The sequence below is a fragment of the Lepus europaeus genome, chromosome 6 (assembly GCF_033115175.1).
Source record: "Lepus europaeus isolate LE1 chromosome 6, mLepTim1.pri, whole genome shotgun sequence".
Lineage (NCBI taxonomy): Eukaryota > Metazoa > Chordata > Mammalia > Lagomorpha > Leporidae > Lepus > Lepus europaeus.
In genome coordinates this window covers 80,384,597-80,408,548 of record NC_084832.1, presented here as the reverse complement: position 1 = coordinate 80,408,548, position 23,952 = coordinate 80,384,597, and the positions used below count along the sequence as shown (strand labels likewise).

Below are 23,952 nucleotides of genomic sequence, written 5' to 3'. Positions count from 1 at the left end.
AGGACTCCTGCGAACCTGGAGGCTTGTACGCGAACCAGAAAGGGTAGCTCCATGACCGAGACAAGGCAGATGAGGATTTTACCAAGGGTTCTTTGTAAATGTTACAATGCTGAGGAAAAACCCGATTCACAGGAAACATTCTGAATCCACTCACAAATTTAAAATGATGTCATAGCACTTAGCAAAGAGTACGGCTTCTGACATCTTCCACTGACCGGAAGTTCAAACCTTAGCCTGAGTTGAGCTGTGTATGGGTCCAGTACACAAGGCACATTTCTCTTATTTGAGCTAGCTTTGGAGATTTCTGAAGTTCTTTGCAATTCAAAAACAATTTGATCTTTTGCTCCTGGAGCACCTCTGCAGTTCCATATATAAATACGGCCTGTGTTGTTCACTCAGGGCAAGCGTGCCGGAATATGAGTATTTGCAAAAAGATATTCTTGGGCCCACACAAAGAGATAAAACTAGTGATTTAGATATCTGCCCTTTTTTGAGGAATAAAAAGTGTTGCTCTGCCAAATAATATAATAAAACAAGGGCAATGAGGATTATATAAAAGGCTAAGAAGGAAAAAAAAAGATTTGTTTTGTTGGAAGTAGGTATCTGTGCTACAAAGTCCACAGAAAATCTCCTATTCTCAATTTATCATGTATTTTTTCAGATTATTAATGTGAAACATTCTCATCGTAGAAAACTTGGAAAACATGAAAAAACAACAAGGAAACAAAATTATGGGGGGGGGGGGTTTCCACCCTCAGGCCCTCCCTCAATCCTAATCACCCCCCAGACGCCACACCTCCAAACACCACCAGCACACGAATTTGGGGATGAAGTTTCTAACATGAATTTTGGGAAGAAGCATTCCAAGCACAGGATTGAGGTATAATCCACACACATTCAATCTACCCATTCAACATAAGTTTTTGGTTTTTCGTATTTTCATAGACGTGCCACTGTCACCATGCTTTCAGAATTATCCATTCCTCCATCCTTTCCCTACCCCTGAATAACCACTGATCTGTCTTTACGTATTTGTCTAGTCTGCACATTTCCTATGATTCAGCGCACAGGCAGTCTTCTGTGGTTGGCTTTCTTTCCCTTAGTGTCATGTTTCAAGGTTCATCCATGCTATAGCTTGTGTCAGTGCCCCATTCTCTTTTATAGCTGAATAGTATTTTTTTATAAATATGGGAGGGTAAATATCTCTCTCTTTTTTTTTTAAAGATTTATTTTATTTATTTGAAAGGCAGAGATGCAGAGAGAGTTGGAGACACAGAGAAAGAGAGAGAATCCTCCATCTGGTGGTCCACTCCCCAAATGGCCACAATGGCCAGGGCTGGGCTAGACCAAAGCCAGGAGCCAGGAGCTTTGTCTGGGTCTCCCATGTAAGTGAAGGCGTCCAAGCACTTGGGCTATCCTTTGCTGCTTTTCCAGGTGCATAAGCACGGAGGTGGATGGGAAGTGAAGCAGCCAGGAGCTTAGCCTGCTACATCATATTGCCAGTCCTGTGTAAGTCTCTTAGATGATCTTCTCCAAGATAAAATAATCCAACAGTCTGAGTAACTGTTAGAAAATTCCAGGGGGACTGGTGCTGTGGTGCAGTAGGTTAATCCTCTGCCTGTGGCACAGGCATCCATATGGGCGCTGGGTTCTAGTTCTGGCTGCTCCTCTTCCAATCCAGCTCTCTGCTATGGCCTGGGAAGGCAGTAGAAGATAGCCCAAGTCCTTGGGCCCCTGCACCTGCATGGAGACCTGGAAGAAGTACCTGGCTCCTGGCTTCAGATTGGCACAGCTCTGACCATTGCAGCCACTGGGGAGTGAACCAACGGATGGAAGACCTTTCTCTCTGTTTCTCCCTCTACTGTCTGTAACTCTACCACTCAAATAAGTAAAATATTAAAAAAAAAAAAGAAAAGAAAAAAGAAAAAGAAATTCCAGGACAGCTGTCAAGGTTAGGCAATGTTCCCTTGCCTTAGGTCTTTTTCTGGCCTTACAGAAAGACTGTCTGTTTCCACATGACAAGGATGTTTAAAGAATAAAAAGAAAAAGAGTGCTCGCTTCGGCAGCACATATACTAAAATTGGAACGATACAGAGAAGATTAGCATGGCCCCTGCGCAAGGATGACACGCAAATTCGTGAAGCGTTCCATATTTTTAAATATGTGCTTTTTTCAAAAATTTGAATAATCACCTTGTAACAATGATCAAATTTGGTCTATGTTATGTCATGATTTTAAGAAATCTTATTTCAACCAGATAGTTTGGATTTTGAGCCTTCTTGGCATTCTTGACAGGCATTCAAAAAATCAAAGTTTCAAACAATCTGGTCTCTAAAATTTCCAGTAAATCCTGGACTTTGGTTTTTCCAGTTTGGGCCCAACTGAAAAAATCGAAGGACCTATGTCTCTCATCTTATAGAGACACCAACTAATCAGTCTATTTGGAGTATATTAGAAATACTGTCAAGATGTGATGTGGTACCAGACTTTAAGTTTCTATAATGGAAAATGCTATTAATACAAATGTTTGAGAATTAAAAAGTCTAATGATCTTGTGTTACTAGACATGATAGTTATCTTAATGAGAAAGCCCCAGAGGATTAAAGGGTTAAATACTTGTAAAATCCTACAGGTGCTTCAAAAATACTGTGAAGTAAGCAAGTGCCTCTTGTTGGTTGATGAGTTTATAATTTTAAACATGGCGACTTAAAGTCTTTTGTCATCCACAGTTATATATGATCTGCTGCTCATAAAACTAAAGCGTTGTTGGTTCTGTGTTTAGCTGTCCTCCTATAGGTTCCTATGGACTTTTTCCAGCCACTTTTATTGTATTCAGTACTTTGGGATGGCTCTGTAAACAGATGAAGCCAATAATGTATTAACAGTACCAACTGAGAGAAAGTATGGTTAACTGAGGTTACTAAAAAGAAAAAGCAATTCAAATCAATTGGCAATCTACAAAAAGAGTTAAAGATTTTAAAAGCTATTATTAAAATTGCTATATTGGTCTATTATGCTATATTATATGTGTGTACATATTGTATGTCCACATGGGGAAATTTTATTAAGAGTTTTATTTTAAATGGCTTATAGATAAGATTGTCCATAAATTTAAGCTGCTAAAATCAATCAAAGATACATTTTAATTTGTGGGACCTGAATCTGTGTATCATATGTTTTAGACTTGTTGGTAGAAAGAAACTAAAAACATTTTAGATGGTTGTGCTTAAGTTTACTGGCTAAACAAACTACACCATGTTAGATATTTAAGAGGTGTTTTCAAATACATGATTCTTAAAATTTATAGAAGGCATTGGACCTTCTGGTAAATGTTTTCTTAAGTTGTTATCTAATGGTTGAAACGGTTTGCTAAGTATTCATGTGATATTGCTATTGTCAGCAAGCGATCTAGGACTTGCTCCCTCATTTCTCTATTCTAAGCCCAACTTCTTCTTTCATTTCTCTATTCTCTTCAAGGTAGGAAACTAATTCTATTATGAAGAAATCTGTAGGATGCACAATTTAATCTTTAGACCTTATAAAAGAGATGACTAACATTTTTCTGCAATAGCATAGCCAAAATAAGAACTCAAATAATAATCTCATAGCTAGATTCACTTCGCCATCAGCGAAGTATACAGTAAGTAGAAAAAACCTCCCTTTCAGACCAAAGGGAAAGAAAGTTTTAAAGTGAGAATATAATTTTCCTCATGGGCATTGTCTACCTTAGAAAAACTACTACAGAACATGCCTGTGACTATAGACTTGTAGTTCAGGCCACCGAAGATTAGAGATGGGACACGGGCACTCCCTTGACTTGCATCCTCTGGTCTGCTTTAACACAAACCAGGAGGAAAAGAAAGCTCGGCATCAGAAGCAATGGGTGGCAGGCCTATTAATGGCTGATCTGTACAGTGATCTGCCCTCAAGGAGACCCAACAGGCCAGTCCACTGCAGTGGCTTTCAATGTGGTAAGCCTGGGCTTCAGCAGAAGTCAGCTTGTGAAGAGCCCTGGCAGCTCTGCCAAGAGTTGGATCACTGGAAATGGACCTGCCCTGGAGTCGAAGGATGCCCAGGTCAGAGCCACAGATCTTATTGGCTCTAAGCTGAAAAGCCCTTCACTCAGCCCAACTTCCAAAGTGACCACTGCAGCTGAGGGGATGGTCAAGTAGGGTCAGCAACATTGCAGGCAGAACTGTAAATTTCTTGTTAGAGATGCCCCCTGCCTTTACCTGGCCAGCTCTCCTCCCAGGCCAGCCAAGTAATGAAAGTCAACAGAGTGCCTTCCCCTAGGAGGTTCACACCTCCCTTAGGATATACCCCATGTGAAGAGATAGATAGGTCTGGGCCTCTTAACTTACAAGGCCTAAAGCCCACCAGATTATTATCAAGCCCCTTCTATCAGGTTCTATTTGCCTCTAAATCAGAAAACTTAATTGTAGCTTATACAGCACCTTTCTTAGCTCCTCTAATAATGACTCTGTCCTTTGTTCTAGGCCCTGTCTAGTGCACTTGGGCCTCCTTCCTTTGTAATCATAACCTCTACTCTACCACCAATGGCTCTACTCCCAACCTGTGTGTACTGATGGTCCTCTTCCCCACTTAACGCTGTATAATTGTTCAAACCTGGTAAATGCCACTCTTAGGATCATTGGTTACTATCCTCACTCTGTCTTTTATGACCTTGTCTAAATATGATCAGAGTTGGCAAACTTGGAAGGCTTCCATAGCCTTGGCAACTCATGACGACAGCCTAGGGTGGTTACTGGCACCATAAACTAGAGTGTCAATTTGTTGGGTCAACAACAGGAGCCACTGTGCACTTGCTCCTCATGTGGGATCTCTGTCCTTAATGTGCTGTACATTGTGATTTAATGCTATAACTAATACTCAAACAGTATGTTTCACTTTGTGTTTCTATGTGGGTGCAAACTGTTGAAATCTTTATACTAAATTGATCTTCTGTATATAAAGAGAATTGAAAATGAATCTTGATGCAAATGGAAGGGGAGAGGGAGCGGGAGAGGGGAGGGTTGCGGGTTGGAGGGAAGTTATGGGGGGGGGAAGCCATTGTAATCCATAAGCTGTACACTGGAAATTTATATTCATTATATAAAAGTTAAAAAAAAAAACCATTTTATAGAAAATTTTGTAGATATTCTTGTAAAAATGTGAGTTAAGGGAGAAGAGGTGGTGAAACTGCTCCCCACCCTGTCTTACCTCTCTTGATTCTGCCGTCTCGTGCAAGGCAGCCATGGGGCGGCACGCTGGTCACAAAGATGGGCAGCTCACCACTCTTACTTCCTCTGCCCCCGGCCACTGTCATTCCGAGGGACTCATGTGGTTCCTTTTTTACAGTAATGTGCTTTTCTTGGCATGTAACACACTGAGTGAGATCCTAAAATACGAAAGGAAAAAAATTATTGGATAACAAGTAGTGGAGGGGTGAAGTAAAGATTTGCTTAGACTAAGGTAACTTATATGGCGTTTATCCCTTTTAAACATTTTTTTAAAAAATTTAATTGAGAGAAACACAGAGAGGGAGAGGGAGGAGGAGAGAGGCAGAGAGAGAATGAGCCCGCTGGCTTATTCCCCAAATACCTGTAACCACTGAGGCTGGGCCACAGCTGAAACTGGGAGCTGGAAACACATTCCAGTCTCCCATATAGGTGACAGGTATCCAAAATATTTGCGCCATCACTGCTGCCTTCCGGGTGCACATCAGCAGGAAGCTGCAGCCAGGAGTGGCTTGAATCTATGTACTGTGATATGGGATGCAGACATCTTAATCACCAAGCCAAAGGCTCACCCCTTATTGTGGCATTTAGATAGTAATTATCTTTTTAGCCTTGAGTTAGGACTGAAAACAGATACGCTGTGGGTCAATGTTGTATTTTGGACTACTGTGCTCTCATGTGCCATCCATGCAACTGAAAAAACTCAGGACTGTTGACATGAAAGTCAAAGCAGGGCCAGCACTGGGGTGTAGTGGGTAAGGCCACCACCTGCAGCACCAACTTCCCCTAAGGGTGCCAGTTCGAGTCCCGGCTGCTCCACTTTTGATCCAGCTCTCTGCTATGGCCTGGGAAAGCAGCAGAAGATGGCCCAAGAACTCAGGCCCCTGCACCGGCATTGGAGACGCAGAGGAAGCTCCTGGCTCCTGGCTTTGGTTTGGCCCAGCTCTGGCCGCTGTGACCATCTGGGAAATGAATGAGCGATAGAGGACCTTTCTCTCTCCCTCTCTCTTTGCCTCTGCCTCTCTGTAGATCTGCCTTTCAAATAAATAAATAAATCTTCTTTAAAAAAAAAAAAAGTTCCCAGAAATTCAAATTAAAAAATGTTAAAAAAAACCTCAAAGCAAAATAAGCACATCGTTTGTATAATTATATTGAGCTATTAGATATGATCGATTCTGTAAAAGTAAATAATGTTTTTAAGAGTCTGAAGATAAGCCAATTAATTTTACTTCTATCTTTCTCCCTAATTCTTTGACAGAAAAGAAGCTGACAAAAGGAAAGTGCTGATTTTGCTAACGGCCAGAGAAAAGCTACAGCTCCGTCTCTTCTGCTCCTTACTGACCAGGACTGAGGGCTCAGCGGTGAAGCAACCACAATTCTACCTTTAAAACCTGCAGCAAAAGCTAAACACAAAGGCGACAGCGGAATTTTTAAAAACGCTAATGACAGGGAAATACATTTCCAACAGACCAGTATTTTCAGGGAAAATCCATTTTTACTGACATCTGTGGCTAATTAGTACTGACACACTCCTGGGAGAAAAAAAATTTTTAAATATTATTTATTATTAGAATTCAGTTACAGACACAAAGTGTACATATACAAGATTAATACTAAATTAGCAATATCTAGTATGTATTAGGGCTTGGCATGTACAAGGCGCATGTTAAATTATGTATACGACATATTAATAGGATTATGTATATGTGCATATAGTGTGATTTCCTGTGTTCACATATTATACACATGCACCCACACAGGTATCTCAGTAAGTGTAACACTGGAAGCTAATGTCGCAAAAGATTTTAACACTTATCAATTATTAAGAGGATGTTGTAGGTCACAATATAAATAATGAGAATATGACTTATATCTACAGAATTACAGCACTTCCTTTAATGGCATTGTATTAAAGAGCTGATGTGTACTTTGGTAATGCTGTTTACCACATCTCTGAATTCCAGGCCTGTCTGCCCTTCTCTGGTCCCAGAACTCACATACTCTTGAAACTTTATCAAAGGAAATACTTGCCATAGTTGCATAAAGTTCCTAGAGAATGTCATGACTGTAGGAAACTTGTAAACATCTTTAGGGAGTTTCTTATCTACAGGTATGAAATTTATGCTAGTGTCCTTCAAAACTGGGCAAACACAACTTCAACAGGAAAACAACGCAGGTAAACTCAGCATTGAGTGTATTTATTTAAGCAGTTTCAGCCTTTAGCTATTTACTTAACCAATTAATGGTCCCTGTTTTATTGCTTTGGATGGCTGAAATATATGCACTTTTCCTCCAGGAATCACTTTAAATACCAAATTATACTCAGTGAACTTTTCCTAAGGGTTCAACACCACCTCAATGTTTACCTAAGCAGCCACTGAAGGCCATGAGAGTAGACCAATACACACTTTAATTTTTGACAATGATTATAATCTGAACAGGCTGTTGTAGAGTATGTGTGTGCTTTTGCCCCAAGAGATTTGTTTTTTTACATCAGGATTTGACACAGCGAATGCAGTGAATTAGGAGTAAATACTACATTAACACGTTCCGTTCCAGGTGGTTATTCTAACCAACCAGGGAAGCAGAGGACCTGGAATAAGAATACATTCAGCATTGCCACTTAAAATGAAAGAGAATAAGAATTAAAGATGACAGAAAAATTCATGTGCCCAAAACAAATAAATAGGATTAAATAAGCACAGTACTCTACATGAATATTGGAACAATTAAGTAGTTTTTAAATAAAGCAAGGACTACTAAGTGAAGTAACATCGATTCAAAACTCCTGCTCAAACAATAGCTCCTGTTCCCTTTTTCACAGTCATCATTATGAAGGCAAAATTATAGGTTCCCTTCAAAAATTTTTGGGTCTTATTCAGAAATGAGAACAAAGTCTGTGGTTATAATTTCTTTAATATATTAACTGAATCAAAGGCCAGAGACAAGTCTGTGCTTAGCTTAGGACCAGATAAACTTGCTTGGCCAAAATGCTGTGTCTTTCAGCTATGCTTTTATAGGACACCAGTGACAGGTTCCCTCCAAGGGTGTACTTATGTTAAAGAGCAGTAGTAGGGCATAAGAAATTCCTGTTTTTTGAGCAGATCAATAAATAATTTTTCACAGTTAAGCAATTTGGTTTTATTTAAGTAGAATGATTTTTGGAAGCTCATCTGTAGCCTACATTTTCACTTAACAAGGTGAGCGTCGTATCACTGTTTAAAAATTTCTGGCCTACCCCAAACTGAACTCACAAAATCAAGTGAGCATAACAGTATGAGGAATGCTAAAGACCCATCATCTTCTGATTTCTGCAATGAAAGTGAGATGGCATCAGAATTCTCGGCACAAATGACCTTGGAATATATTATAAAAGCAACGGAGATACAGATTCTGAGGAAGCAGTGACAAAGCTCAACCTATGGGAATTTTAAATGACTTAGGATAATAGTCTTCTAAGCTATAACACAAAAAGATGTGCCTATAAAATTTATGATTCATGTGTTTAATATTCACATATTTAATTGTTATTGTAGGCAACGAGCCTGCCTGCTAAGTACAGACTTGTTGATCGTGTCTTCATCAGGTTTTTCCAATCATGCAACCGACGCTTACATGTAAATGAGCAGCCCAAGATAAACCTAACTTTAAGTAGGGTTAAACAAACAGTATTTTTCTGGAAGAGCACACACTTCTTGTCAACACCTGAGAGGAACCTTTCCCGCCACGAAACTACCTCCAGTGGCTGCAAAACTGAGACAGCCGGTCAATGTCTTAAGGTGGCAACCCATGTACCTTTCATATCCCAAGCACTTACGTTCACCTTTTCCAACACTGTAAGAGCCTTCATATAAGATTTTTCCAGAAAAACCAATTTACTGAATTATGACTGATACATGAAAGGCCTTTATTTAAATTTAATCAGCTTGTAACAATGATCCCTTGAGGTTGGCATGAATTAAACAAAACAACCACCAAAAAAACCTCCTCACCTTATGAGAGCTTGGCCTGCTGGGATAGAGCGACTGGGACTGGTGTTGGCTGCTGCTGTGAGTTCCTGCTTCTCGGACAGGATTACCAGGCTGAGGTTTCCCTGGTCTAGCAATTGTTAAACTCACCCTCTCTCCACTGGCCTGGAGAAAACACACACACACATATTACCACCCAACAGAAATGAGGCTTGTCATCTTAAAGATTCTTGGCAGTGTGGTTTTCAAGGCACTTGTCAATCACTGCACAGGGCCTCACCTGGCCGGTGGCTGCAAGAACCCGGTGCCGGGGAGGAAAGGTGTTCATTTTATTAAAACTTTTGCAGCTGAAACACACACAAAGCTCCTGGGCCTGCCCTCTGCAACCCCACTTCCACAATGACCAACACACAACACCGAAACTGCCTGGGCCCTCACCCCTCCAGGATCTCTGAACACTTCTCTGCCCCTGCAAGGTTGGACCTGATATTTTTTGTGAGCTTAGAGATCAAAGGAAAGAAAATTAGGCCGGCACCGTGGCTTAACAGGCTAATCCTCCGCCTTGCGGCGCTGGCACACCGGGTTCTAGTCCCGGTTGGGGCACCGGATTCTATTCCGGTTGCCCCTCTTCCAGGCCAGCTCTCTGCTATGGCCCGGGAAGGCAGTGGAGGATGGCCCAAGTGCTTGGGCCCTGCACCCACATGGGAGACCGGGAGAAGTGCCTGGCTCCTGGCTTCGGATCAGCATGATGCACCGGCCGCAGTGGCCATTGGAGGATGAACCAACGGCAAAAAGGAAGACCTTTCTCTCTGTCTGTCTCTCTCACTATCCACTCTGCCTGTCAAAAAAAAAAAAAAAAAAAAAAAAAGAAAGAAAATTAAAGGAATAACTACTTCAAAACTTGATTAAACCGCATGGCGGCTACTCTGGAAATAATCATCAATGAAACTGCACAGTGGAGTGTGTGCTTGCTAGAGGTCTGAGTTAACAACAGAACACTAATGTAAACAATCCTGAGAAGGACTACGGAACTCCTGTGTAACGAGATACCTAAACAGAATGTGGATGCGACTGACACACATCTGATCCTTACAGGTTAATTTTAGAGGGTTATGACTGTCATTTTAAATTCAAAAGGCTGTTATCTACCACGTTTTAAGCACACATTCATATCTATCATATTTTAAAAAATTAATCCATCCTTGCTTTTCAAGTACAGATCTCATTTATTTGATGGTGACTCTTGGTCATGACAATTCTCAACTGTATTATTCCTACAAGGAAATATAATAGCTGACATTGGACTGTGGTAGAAAATGGAACACCCTCCCTCATAATTATAGACAAAAAAAGTCCCTTGGAAAATAAATGATGAGCAATTCTAATGCCCTAAGTGTCAAATGTTACTCAAGCATTTTACTAAACGAAATCGTTTCAGACACATCCTTCACAGGGGTTAGAGGAGCAGCGCTGATCACCCCTGGGCTGCCGGGCAGAGTCTGGGGACCTGAAGCCCAAGGCAGGATGTTTAGTGTCCTGATGCGTTTCAGACACTTGAGATGATGAGACTGGTCTGTGGGAAGTGGGGACAAGCTCCCTTTAGGATTGTATTTCAACATACAGAATAATTTTCATTATATTCACCAAATATCCCATAATCAGTATGCCAACTTTACTGGAAAACTCCTGCTGACACAAACCAATGAGGGACTCCAAAATGTTAATGAAAAAGAAAATGGAATTAAAAGGCTGTTTTGGTGGAAAAAAAAAAAAAAAACCCTGAAATTCATGCAAAGCTTTTCATAGTATGTATTTTCCATGACCCTTTTAAAGATCTCATTTGCAAGGATTTCAAAAATTTTCTTTTAATTCCATTTGTCCATGAACTTTTGGGAAATATCTTCATATGAACAGAAATAAATGCTTGATCTTTCAACACTGTCAATCTGATGGAGGTGAACATTTAAAATTTAAATGATGAGGGGTAGGTGCTGAGTTGCAGCAGGTTTAAGCCCTGGCCTGCAGCACTGGCATCCCATATGGGTGCTAGTTTGAGTCCCAGCTGCTCCACCTCATTCCTACCCAGCTCCTTGCTAATGCAGTTGAGAAAGCAGCAAAGGATGGCCGAAGTCCTTGGGCCCCTGCACCTCACTGGGAGACTTGGAAGAAACTCCTGGCTCCTGGCTTTGGCCTGGCCCAGCACCAGTCCTTGTGTCCATTTGGGGAGTGAACCAATAGATGGAAGACCTCTCTCTCTATAACTCTACCTTTCAAATAAATAAATCTTTAAAGAAAAAAAAATAATTTAAGTGATAAAACAACATTTGGGTTTAAGCTAATTTTAAACAGACTGCATTTAATTCTTTTGGTTTTAAACACAGCAAGAGGGTTAATATGTGATTATACACCTGTGGAAATATTCATAAAACATTATATTCAAAAACATTAATTTTGCTAGCCAGGGATGTTCATATTGAATGTAGTTTTACTTTCTGTATCTTTCTTCATTACTCTCCCTTTTAGGAATGAAATGTGTTATAATACAAAAACAATAAAGACTTAATTTTTTTCAAAAGACTTAAATTAAGCAACTTCAGTTTTTGAGAGTTTGAGGAAAATTATAGGATGAACTACTACGCAACTGCTTATTAAAAAAAACACAAAATATTATCATGAAAAACTTAACTGTATACATTGTACATACTGACATTTTATGTATATAAATATTTTCCATCTTTTGGCTAGAAATTTAGCGAGGATTGTCTATCATTAGGAATTAGATCATCTAAATATTTCCTGAAATACATATAGAAGGGAACTTCAAGAAGTTTGCGAAACAATGGAATTAATAGATGGTACAAAAAACTCCTGAAGTCCATACACAGTTTCTTCATAATGGGCATTTTCCATGACCTTTCTGAAGACCCCTTGTGTATATGCAGTATCGATTGCTTTCTCTTATTGATCTAACTTCCTACATCAAAGTTCGCTCCACTCTTCTGTTTCCTCAAATAAACCCCACAACTCTATTAGCTTCCTTCTTCTTTGTCTTCTTGCTCCACACCCCCCACCCCCCCAAGTCTTCATTCCTATAAGTGGGGAAGCAGTTGGCTGATACCCACAGGGATAAGAGTCCCAATGTTGCCTCTGATTTGAAGGAATTTTCCTTAAACCTCAAATCTATACAATGAGTTTAGTAACCCCTGAATCTCCTTTCAGTGCACTAAAGGGGGGGGCTTGAGACCTGAGCTTTTCCGTAGTTTCAAGGATTCATTATTATTTAATCCTGTGCTTAACACATCTTTAGTGATTATTGGTGTATATAATTCCTGATGCTCAGGCCTGCTGATGCTTGGTTTCCTTTACAGTGCTCTGCTCTGCTTCCCCTATGCCTGTGTTCCATCCTTGTCTCCGTGGGACATGCCATGGCATGCTGCAGAACCTGCAGATCTTCTCAGGATGACTTTCCAATTTATCTGTCTTCGTGCTGCTACTCAAACCTGTGTTTTCCTCTAATAATGACTATCCTCACCTACCTCATAGGGATACCATCAGGGCAAACTTTATGTGTTTAAAACACTTTGAATTCCTTAAAAAATAAAAACACAATGCACAACAGAGACAAGAGTTATTCTCAATGAAAGGAATTTTTCTGCTATTATATAGATCTTGAAGGAGAGTCAAGAGACTAGCTAAGTCACAACCTTGGTAATCACAGCTCCCTTGAACCTTGTTTTCCTCCTTGTTCAAGGGGGATATCACCATCTGTGGAGTCTGGCTTACTAAAGATCAAATGAGAAGTGAATGCAAAACTGTGGAACCCACAGCCAGCCCCAAAGGCCACAGGGATAGGGCTTTATCTGCAGTGAAGTTGTGGTGTGGCTTTTGTACAATCTCAGTAGTCACATCTGATTTTCTAACGAAATACTGAGTGCCCCCTACATTCCGGTGTTATTTGCCACTGACAACAAATACTGCCCCGTGGCTGTGCAGTCTACCTGGATGATCTGGGCAGCGAGCTCCGGGGTGCCATGCTTCAGGTCGTGCCCATTGATAGCCAGCACTCGGTCGTTGCTGCTGAGTCGGCCATCCTGGGCGGCCAGGCCTCCTTCCAGCAGGTCAAGAATGAAAACGCCTGGCTCATCTGTCCTTCGGACCAATTTAATGCCAAGCTGTTCACCGGAGTCCCGTTTATGAAGAACCACTTGGAAAACCTCCTCCCGTGGAGAGCTGCCATCGGAATGGTTGTGCGCCCGGCTGCCAAAGCGCCTCTCTCGCAGCACAGTGAGATGCAGCGTGCTGCAGGGTTGAGAAAGGACGGCTCTGGCATAGTTATGGGACACGTTGCTGATATTGTAGTTGTTGACCTAGAAAAACAGGACAATGACCAAAGTGTGATCATCTTTTGCCTTCCTAATTTGTAGAAATGCATACATTTCCAAAGGAAACCAACACTGTGGAAGTGCTATACCATCATTACATTATTTACAGAGAAACCATTCAAATCACATTCTAACCACAAAGCTTCTAAAGTTAACACAATGACTAATATCAAATAAGAATGGTGGTTAGGATTACAGGTTTAATGACAGTCTTGAACTAGAGTCCTCGGTTCTGTTTACGAATTGACAACCTCTGGCAAATTCCAGAACTTGACCGTCTCTTGATCTGTGAAATGTATCTACTGTCTTACTTACTAGGACCCATAGGAAAATGAACAAAGTACATGGCCAAGTGTTAATGAAATACTAGTTCAACTGCAACAGAAATTAAAGTTCCACTGGATTACGGAAAGTAAACTGAATCTTAAAGAAAGTGGCGCGTGCCGGGTACACATCCTTATTTCAGCTCAGCCATTTTAAAGACAAACAGATGATTAAAATTTCACTACAGTTCTTTAGTATCTAATAAATACCTAATACACATTAAGCATAATTAGGTACTTTTTATTTACTAAACTTTATAACCTTGAAATAAGATTAGCCCTTGGATATGTAACATAACTGACAAAGTATATATGCAGCTTCAATTACTCATCTAGTTACAGGAAAAGATGAGCATTATTCTTAGCATTTGTTACAGTTAGAATTCCTCTCTGAATCAGGTTAGGATGAAATAAAGGTTTTTTGAACATACATTATGAAATAAGATCTAGGTTAGGGATTTGTGATCACCTAAAATCCCAAAATATTTTTCATACAAATTCGTGTTCAGCAACACTTCTCCTTCCTACTTGATACTTTTGAACACTACTAACTCAGATACATACATACATACATACATATATATATATATATTTAATTTTGGCCTCTTTTAAAATTCAATCATCAAACTCATAGCTGTCACACGTTTGCAGCATCCATGCATTTGGTAGTCACCCAAGTCTTTGACAAAAATACTGGACAATATGGAGTCAAAAAGGGGGCAGGACGGTGGCTTCCATTAGAAAACCAGGTCGATGTGCACTCATTACTCTGGCCACTCAGCTACACACTACCTGTCTCTAGACTGACATTTCTCCTTCTCATGGTCAGACACATCACAAGTGATTTATAAAATGCCTGGTTGAATGGAAACCTGTTTCTGTTTTGAAGATCATGTGCAAGTGTGCAGCCTTGTAGTATTTTCATGAAATTCTTTGGCAAATAACCTATACCTGGGAACGGATGGTTGCCAGTGAATTTCAGAAAGGGCAGGAACCATAAAAATCCTGGTTTAGGTCTTGTAAACACAGGACCAGTACACTAAACTCAATCACAGTTTTGGGCTGAATGTGCCTTTTTACTGGCTGGACCAAAACATGACTGTAATTATTTTTCTCCAAAACTGAAAATGCCTTACTTATTGATGATCCTGATTAAAATGAAAATACCTATTCTTAATAATGTTCTAGGAATTTATATTACTTTTTAAAAAATGATAGATTTACTTGTTTGAAAGACAGAGAGACAGAGGGAGGGAGGGAAAGAGAAAGAGTGATATCTTCCATCTGCTGTTTCACTCCGCATATGGTCAAAATGGCTATGGCTGAGCCAGGCCAAAGCCAGAAGCCTGGAAAAACTAGCAGAGAACTGGGTAGGAAGTGGAGCAGCCGAGACTCGAGCAGGCACCCATATGGAGTGCCAGCATTGCAGGCAGCAGCTTAACCCACTGCACCACATCACCAGACCCAGTTACATTACTTTCAATAACGATATCGATGTGATTTCTTCTTCACCTTTTAAGATTTATTTATTTGAAAGGCAGAGTTACAGATAGAGAAGGAGGGACAGAGAGTGATCCTCCATCCACTGGTCCACTCCTCAAATGGCCGCAACAACCAGGGCTAAGTCAGGCCGAAGCCAGCAACCGGGAGCCTCATCTGGGTCTCCCACGTGGGTGCAGAGGCCCAGGTACTTGGGTCATCTGCCTCTGCCCTTCCAGGTGCATCGGCAGGGAGCTGGGTGGGAAGCGGGAGCAGTTGGGACTTGAACGGGTGCCCAAATGGGATGCTGACACTGTAGGCTATGGTCCAACCTGCTGCACCACAGGGCTGGCCCTGTGATAAAGAGATAAGATTTCTAAAAGCAGTTATTTTTTTTTTTACAACTGCTCCAAAGGCTGACTATGAACCTCTCTGAAGATTAGAAAAGGGTCAGGCTCCCAGGGCATACTGTCCTCCTTCCCACAGAGGCTATGTAATGGAATAGACTTGGTGGATGTGGGTATGTGTGCATACACATGCACATGGCTGTACGTACACAAGTACACATGGATGCTTATATCATGGAGAGCATCCTTTAGCTCAGAAGCCAAAATCTGAAACTCTGTAAAATCCAAAACTTTCTGAGCATGAACATAACGCTCAAGAATGTCCTGAATTTTGGCAGATTAGGAATGCCATCTGATAAGGTCTATGCAAATATTCCCAAATCTGAGAAACAAAATGCAAAATCTAAAAAAACACTTCTGGTCTCAAGAATTCTGGATAAAGACACTTAACCTGTGTATGTATTTTCTCACTATGGGAAAACCAAAGCCATACACTACTATTGTACATGGCTAGCAAACCATCTTAGTGTGTCTTGGCAGTTCTTAAATTGGCTTATTTTATTATTTTCCCAGTATATTTAAGTTTGAGGTGACTAAGGTAGTAAAAAAAAAAAAACCACACACACACACAACCAGGACTCTTTCCAAGTATTTACATTTAAATGCCCATAAATACATTTCCATATTTGGGTGTGGCTTTACTTACTGACACCAACACACAAGTTAAAAGCCATCTAGAAACCAGGGCTGGCATTGTGGCATAGTGGGTTAAAATCACTACATTCGGCCCTCCAGCAGGCTTCTCCGTGAGGACAGATGGTATTTTGCTCTTAAATGTATTCTAAACAACAAGTCCACTACGTGGAACATTTAAGAAACGGACAACCTGGTGTACCAGAAACAAATGAATGATCTAAGATTAAAAGTCAGGTTGTATAAGAAACCACAAGGGATCTCAACTATTAGTTCAGTCAGTCTGGACTGGATGCTCCTGCCAAACCTCTGCAAGGACAGCAGTTACAGACACTGAGCCCGGACACTGATGGCATACTCTGCTAAACCAGACACGAAGTAGTGAAGGCATGGCTAGAAAGATAGGAGGGAACATGGAAATAGGGGTTGATGTTAACAGATCCTGCGGAAGGAGCTGAGCAACCAATTCAAGGAGGGGAGAGACCTTGGGGTTGGGGTCCAAATGGACATTTTATTTTGATTGTGTCTATTTCTTCTCTTTCCTTCTAGAAGTTATCCATGTTTTCAGCTTCAACCATCATCACTCTTGCATCACAGAAATGTCAGGCCAGTCTTCTCATAAACTCCAGTCCTACCCAGCATTCCATCACCCCCATCCCATCTCAACACACCCTCCAATAAAAACAGCCTGTCCCACATTCGGTTTTTATTTCTTCTGAAATGGAACACAGTAAGAACAGTGTCAGAGATCACAGAAAATGCAGTTAGAGTGCTGGGTGAGGACAGAATAGAGTCGGCGAGAGCTAACTGAGATTCCTGAACTCTTACAAATTGAAGAAGCGCGCTATGGTGTCGTCTTCTCTAGATCTCAGAGCAGAGAAGCGTAAATCATCCATGAAGGCAGGAGAGGGATGTGCAAACTGGGCATGGAATTAAACCAATGGGTAGGAGAGTCTCAGCAGGGCTGAAGGTGGTCCTCCAGCCCGAGCCAGGAAATTGCAGCAAGCTCAGAAAGCCTGAGTGCCCTGTGCCAAGTCACATGTGGGATTGAGATTAAGGTAGGCACAAAACAAAACAAAATCCACAAAAATTCCAGGTAGATTGGTAAAAGGAGAAGTTAAAGATAAATCCAGGACTGTTTGAATACAAAAGCATCAAAATGAATATTTATACAATGCAGGTTCCACAATACCAGATTTTCTGAGTTTTAAATTTAGAACAAGAACAAAAAGACACAAGTTAACAGAATCACTAAAACTGGTACCTGAAGAATTTGGTCTCCAGCAAGGAGTCTCCCATCTCTGGCGATGATCCCATCTCGATACACTTCCTGGATGACAATGTTAATCAGTGGCGTTTCATTGCCACCCACAATGCTAATTCCTAATTGAATGTATGGATTGGACCGGTGAATTTCAATAGTGGTAATTTCTCCTTCTGGTAAACTAAGTGGCTGTTGTACGGCTGCCAAGTTAAAAACGAGAGAGTGAACAACAAAGAGGAAAATAACATTTCATATTCTGACTATCTTCAAGTAAGTTAAGTCATCATATGTTCATACACAGATGATTAATGACTAAGCAATACCACTGATGAGAAACAGAATGACAAACTATATTAAGAACATCTACAAACTTCCTCTTGCAAAGCTGATCAGTAAGAAATCAACCAACGGCCACTACTTAAAAGATCACTAGGGCCACCGACACAATGGTCTAATGAAGAAACATTAACAGAAAGTCGTCTTGAGAAGGCAAGTTTGGGCCAGGAAACAGCAGTCAGCAGTGCAAGGCGGTGGAAAGAAAGCACTCCGGCTGTGGTACAGAAAGACCCTCAGTGCTGAAAGAGTAGGTACACCTAGCTCCTCAGAAGAGGTAGCCTTAACCTTCACTCTTAGGAGATGAAAAAGATTCATAGTTCTTGAAAGAAAAATGTGAAATTGGAGTTTGTAAGAGAAAAGTACTTTTAGAAGTACCCCAGGGCCAACTAAAAGGCATGCCCAAGATCTCTGGCTACAGGTTTTCTGTTATTTCCTCATAGAGGACAGAGCAGTGGCTGACACCAGAGGCTTCTGAGGTTAGAAGCACGCTCTTGGAATCAAACTCTTCCACCTATCCACTCCATGGGCCTGACCAAGTACTTGCTGAAGCCAGAGCTCCCTTACTTGCTTACAAGTCACATCGCCTTGTCTCAAGCATTTAATTAGTTAGTTGTAAAGTGCTTACTTAGTGCTGACAGAGTAAGCCTTGATCTAAGCTATCCCTCTTGTTATTCTCATATCTGACTCCTTATGTCAAGTAAATAAATTTCTGAGCCAATATTAAGTACCATGTGAAGGACTAGTGAGTTCATGGACTGCAAGAGAAAAGGGACAGAGAAGGCTCCCCTTCCTCTGGGAATAAGACCCATGGTTTTTTTGTTTGTTTGTTTCTTTTTTAGCAAAGTAAAATTTATTTAAGTCAGAAATCTCCTACTGCAGCAGTCAGGAGGGGGGGGCTCCAAGAGAGGAAGACCCTGTGTTTTGTTTTTAAAATACACACTGGTAGGCAGAATTGTACAGTGAAAGGGGTGCTATAGAAACTACGTCTCAGTGATGTAATTTATTAAACAGGAAAACCATGCAGGCTGGGAGAGCAGCAAGAAGGCAGGCAACAGAGAGATGGAACGCACAAGCATGGGGGCGGTACACGTACTGTCGGGCCCGGCGCTCTCCTCGAAGGCAGGGTTGTCCAGACCAGCTTCCTCTGTCCACACGGGAAGGGCTCCTGATGTCAAGTTCCGTTCGGTGGCTAGGGTACCTGTCCCGGGACAGTCTGTTTCTGGGGGTAAAGTACTTGGAGGATCTATTATTGTGGGTCCATTTTCATTCTCAAGCTCGGTCTGAGTTTTACTAGTTTTCCGTCTCTCCAAGGAAACTCTCCGATGAGAAGCTCCTGGACACCTAGAATGAGAAGACCCGGTGGTTTCTGGATGATGTGAAAAGAAAGCAGGAAGTCATAGCACATAGCACAAAAAAAGAATGGCAGTGGCTTCTATGCAAAAAGAACTCAGATGTACAAGATTTTTTTTTAAAGATTTTATTATTTATTTATTTGAGAGGTAGAGTTACAGTGAGGGAAAGACAGAGAAAGGTCTTCCATCCACTGGTTCACTCCTCAAATGTCCGCAACAGCCACAGCTGAGCCAGTATGGAGCCAGGAGCTTCTTCTGGTTCTCCCAGTGGGTGCAGGGCCCCAAGGACTTGGGCCATCTTCTGCTGCTTTCCCAGGCCACAGCAGAGAGCTGGATCAGAAAAGGAGCAGCTGGGACTTGAACCGGCACCCATATGGGATGCCGGCACCGCAGGCAGAGGCTTAGCCCACTACGACACAGTGTCAGCCTCAGCTGTACACTATTCTAATCTTAATCTGCACTCAAGCTAAAGTCTTAACACTCCACACAGCAGACAAAATTGTACTTAGGTATACATTAGTCACATGAAAGGACCCTAACACTTGTCCCTGTACTGCAGGAATGATTCTGAAATTCTGCTCATACAACGTTTTTCACAGCTAAAGTGGCTTAACCACAGGAGTGACGATCAGCACGTATATAACCACCAAGAAATAAGAACTGCTAACCTGCCTGCTTTTACTTATTTAAGCAGAGACAGCAGACAGATGCTTGTTTAAACCTATAACCAACGAAACATCCAAAGGCTTTATGTAACAGATTAATTAGAAATGACGACAAGGTGCCAGTTCCTTTCCATCTGATACCTTGATTGGAGAAGGTGACTAATAATGCCCAGTTTTGAAGAGTGGGAGGAGGACAAGGGGGATTAGTGAAGGAGCCTTAGCACCTACCACACCTCTGTAGATACCACTTACTTCCATGGTGGGGTAGGGCAGTGCAGAGAGTGTGGGTGGGGTCTTATATAGATATAGGCGTCCAAAGCAGCAGCTTAACCTGCTGTGTAATGGCAGTATTTTTTAAAACCTAAATTTCTAACAAAATATAGGACTGAATCAATATATGTTGAATGCTACCCTTTAGCTGAAGAAGTAATACATTTTCCCCTGTGAACTATTTTGAATCCTAGATTTCAAGTTCTTTAAACAGATCCCTATGACGTCTCTTTATTCACCTTCCTCTCACATCTTCTCTGCACCTTGTTAAGGGGAGAACTGATTTTGCCTTTCTGCATTGTTGTGCAGCACTCCAGGGAATGCTCATGCAAGGGTCTGACAAGAATTTCTGAAAATTAGATCTAAAAAAAAAAAAAAAACCTTTGTCAAGCACATTTAATTACAAACACATTTTAAAGGTATTTTATGGGGAAAAAAAGTTGAGGCAATAACTGGACATTGTGACTGAAAAAAAAAATATTTAATTTCCAAAATATGTATCATCCAGAAATGTATGTATGGGCAACAGCTAGCCTTCAATGGAAAAAATGGACCAGGCATAAGAAATACAAATGGAATGCAAATATCTAGGAATTCATCTAGCTAACAACTCCAACTCCCCACAAACTATAGAAGGCCTACCTTACAGTTATTAAACAAGCAAACAAATTTAAAAAGAAACACTTAAAGGGCCGGCGCTGTGGCTCAATAGGCTAATCCTCCGCCTTGCGGCGGCGGCACACCAGGTTCTAGTCCCGGTTGGGGCGCCGGATTCTATCCCGGTTGCTCCTCTTCCAGGCCAGCTCTCTGCTGTGGCCCGGGAGTGCAGTGGAGGATGGCCCAAGTGCTTGGGCCTTGCACCCCATGGGAGACCAGGAGAAGCACCTGGCTTCTGCCTTCAGATCAGCGCGGTGCGCCAGCCGCAGCGCGCCGGTCGTGGTGGCCATTGGAGGGTGAACCAACGGCAAAAAGGAAGACCTTTCTCTCTGTCTCTCTCTCTCACTGTCCACTCTGCCTGTCAAAAAAGAAAAAGAAAAAAAAAAAAAAGAAAGAAAAACTTAAAGTTGCTAGAAAGGTAGTAAAGAAACAGGTATACTTAAATTTCTGATGGGACAGCAAACTGCTAACAGGAAGAGGAATGATATTAAAATGGCATCATGTAAAAACATGGGAGAATGACCTCATTGGGCATCAGAGGAAGGTTACAGATAGATCCTTTGGGAACACCCATATTTAGACAAGATAGACTGGTACAACTACCAGACCGAGAAGGCTCTAAGGACCGTAAACATGGCCAAGGCAGGTACGAGTGTCAATCAAAAAAAAGTGGCCGATAACCCAAATGCCACAACAGAGTCAAATAAAGAGGACTAAAAAGTGTCAGGTATCACATGCCAATTAGAAGGTCATAGCAAGCTCAGAAAGAACCCTTTCACAGTCATGGAGGTAAAAGCCCAGACTATAACACAGGCACTTCTGTTAACATTTGCATTCTACAAAAACTAAACACTAAAACTCATTGGGAAAAAGACAGGTAGGATCAGCCATTCATGATCTGTGCACCCAGAAATGGGGAACCGCTGCTAATCGCCCTGGGGTTTCTTCCTGGGAAGCTGAAAATATTCTAAAAAGGAGATTATTATGATGCTTGTTTAATTCTGTGAATACATTAAAAACACTGATCTGTACTCTATAAAGAGGTGAACTTTATGCTACATGGAATACATCTCTATGAAACTACTTTAAAAAAAAAAAAAAAAACAAAACAAAAAACAGGGCTGGTGTTATGGTGTAGTGGGTTAAGCCCATATGGGCCCTGGTTCGTGTCCTGGCTACTCCACTTCTTATCTGGCTCCCTGATAATGCACCTGGGAAAGCAGTGGAAGATGACCCAAGTGCTTGAGACTTGCCACTCACATGGGAGACCTGGATGGAGTTCCAGGTTCCTAGCATAGGCCTGGCCACTGCGGCCATCTGCTGAATGAACCAGCGGATGGAAGATTTTTCTCCCTCTAACTCTACTTTCAAATGAATAAATACCACCCTTGCAGGAGACCTGGACTGTGTTGTCCACTCCTGGCTCTGGCCTTTCCCTGGCTTTGTAGGCATCTGGACAGTGAACCAGCAGGTGGGAGCTCTCTTTCTGTCTTCCTTTCTCTGCCAAGAAAGAGAAAAAATGCAGGTGGCATCTAATCAGGTCAGGATGGGCACTTGCTGAGATCACATGGATGTCAGAGGCAGTGTGCAACCTGCCACAGGTTGACAGTTATCCTTCCCTAGGGGAGTCTTTAGATGCTAAAGAGCTCCTGTGGGAGCCAAGAGCCAAATGGACAGATTTTTTTCCCCCTTTCCTGCTGAAGATTATTCATTTGTTATAACTATTCTGGTTCTCATTATGGAGGAAAATTACACATGGACTAACTTGATTTTTGCTATAGTGAATCATTCTCTTCTAACAACAGTATATGAGCTAATTCATATTAGGAACCATACAATGTAGAAAAACACACATTATTATCAACAGTATTAGTACTAGCAGTGGTGGTGGTAATAATATAGAAATAAAATAAAATGAGGCAGGCTGGCTGCTATGGTGGCATGGGCTAAGTCTCTGCTTGCAGTACCAGCACCCCATATGGGCACCAGTTCATGTCCCAGCTACTCCTCTTCTGATCCAGCTCTCTGCTTCAGATCAGCCAAGCTCCAGCCATTGTGGACGTTCGGGGAGTGAACCAGTGGATGGAAGACCTTTCTGTTCTCCCTCACTCTGTAACTCTACCTCTCACATAAATAAAATCTTAATTTAAAAAAATAATGAGGCATGCTACGTACCACACAATGCTAGGCATTTAATGAAACTGAAGGAATGGGAGCATATTAGAATACAAAAAAGATAAGAATGGTATATGGATGGGGCTAGCGCTGTGGGCCAGCAGGTTAATTACTTGGCCTAAAGCGCCAGCATCCCATATGGGCGCCAGTTCAAGTCCCGGCTGCTCCTCTTCCAATCCAGCTTTCTGCTCTGGCCTGGGAAAGCAGCAGAAGATGGCCCAAGTCCTTGGGCCCCTGCATCCTCGTGGGAGACCCGGAAGAAGCTCCTGGCTCCTGGCTTCGGATCGGCGCAGCTCCGGCCATTGTGGCCAATTGGGGAGTGAATCAGCAGATGGAAGACCTCTCTTTCTCTTTCTCTCCTCTCTCTGTGTAACTCTGACTTTCAAATAAATAAATAAACTTTAAAAAAAATAAAAAAAGAATGATATATGGAATAAAATATATAAAAATCAATTCAAGTTAACAACAAAACTGGTGAACCAAAGGTATCTGGAAAAGCCTCTCTCCCACAAAACCAATACAAACACTGGAAGAAATCATCCAAATTGATAGAACTCTGGAAATTAGCTAAAGGATTATAATAGTCTGGTGAACATTCATTCAAAATAAATAAATAAATAAAAATGGCTGACTCTCAGAACAGAGAGCACCATGGCATCAGCACTTACTCCACTGCTATTCTCATGTCCAGAGCTCCACAACAGACTGGGAAAGCAACAGCCCAAATCACAATGAAACAGGGTCTAGAATACTTCCAAAGCCCCATTCCCAGAGAACTGCCATTAACTGACCTGTCTGTTGGTT

The 23,952-nt window shown here is 41.5% G+C and overlaps 1 protein-coding gene and 1 non-coding gene across 5 annotated transcripts in view; one reads left to right on the top strand and one right to left on the bottom strand.

Moving 5' to 3' along the window:
• Nucleotides 1-23,952, bottom strand: part of LNX2 (ligand of numb-protein X 2) — a 96,428-nt gene that overhangs the window by 7,617 nt on the left and 64,859 nt on the right. For all 4 annotated transcript variants that reach the window (XM_062194438.1, XM_062194441.1, XM_062194439.1 and 1 more), the window contains 5 exons: nt 19,123-19,370; nt 17,694-17,893; nt 13,204-13,572; nt 9,230-9,370; nt 5,221-5,398 (listed from right to left, as the gene is read on the bottom strand). In XM_062194438.1, the coding sequence (XP_062050422.1) occupies nt 5,221-5,398; nt 9,230-9,370; nt 13,204-13,572; nt 17,694-17,893; nt 19,123-19,370 (1,136 nt within the window). The remainder of the gene's footprint in view (nt 1-5,220; nt 5,399-9,229; nt 9,371-13,203; nt 13,573-17,693; nt 17,894-19,122; nt 19,371-23,952) is intronic.
• LOC133762614 (U6 spliceosomal RNA) lies at nt 2,051-2,157 on the top strand. The gene has a single exon (XR_009866288.1). It is a non-coding gene; the product is annotated as a U6 spliceosomal RNA (small nuclear RNA).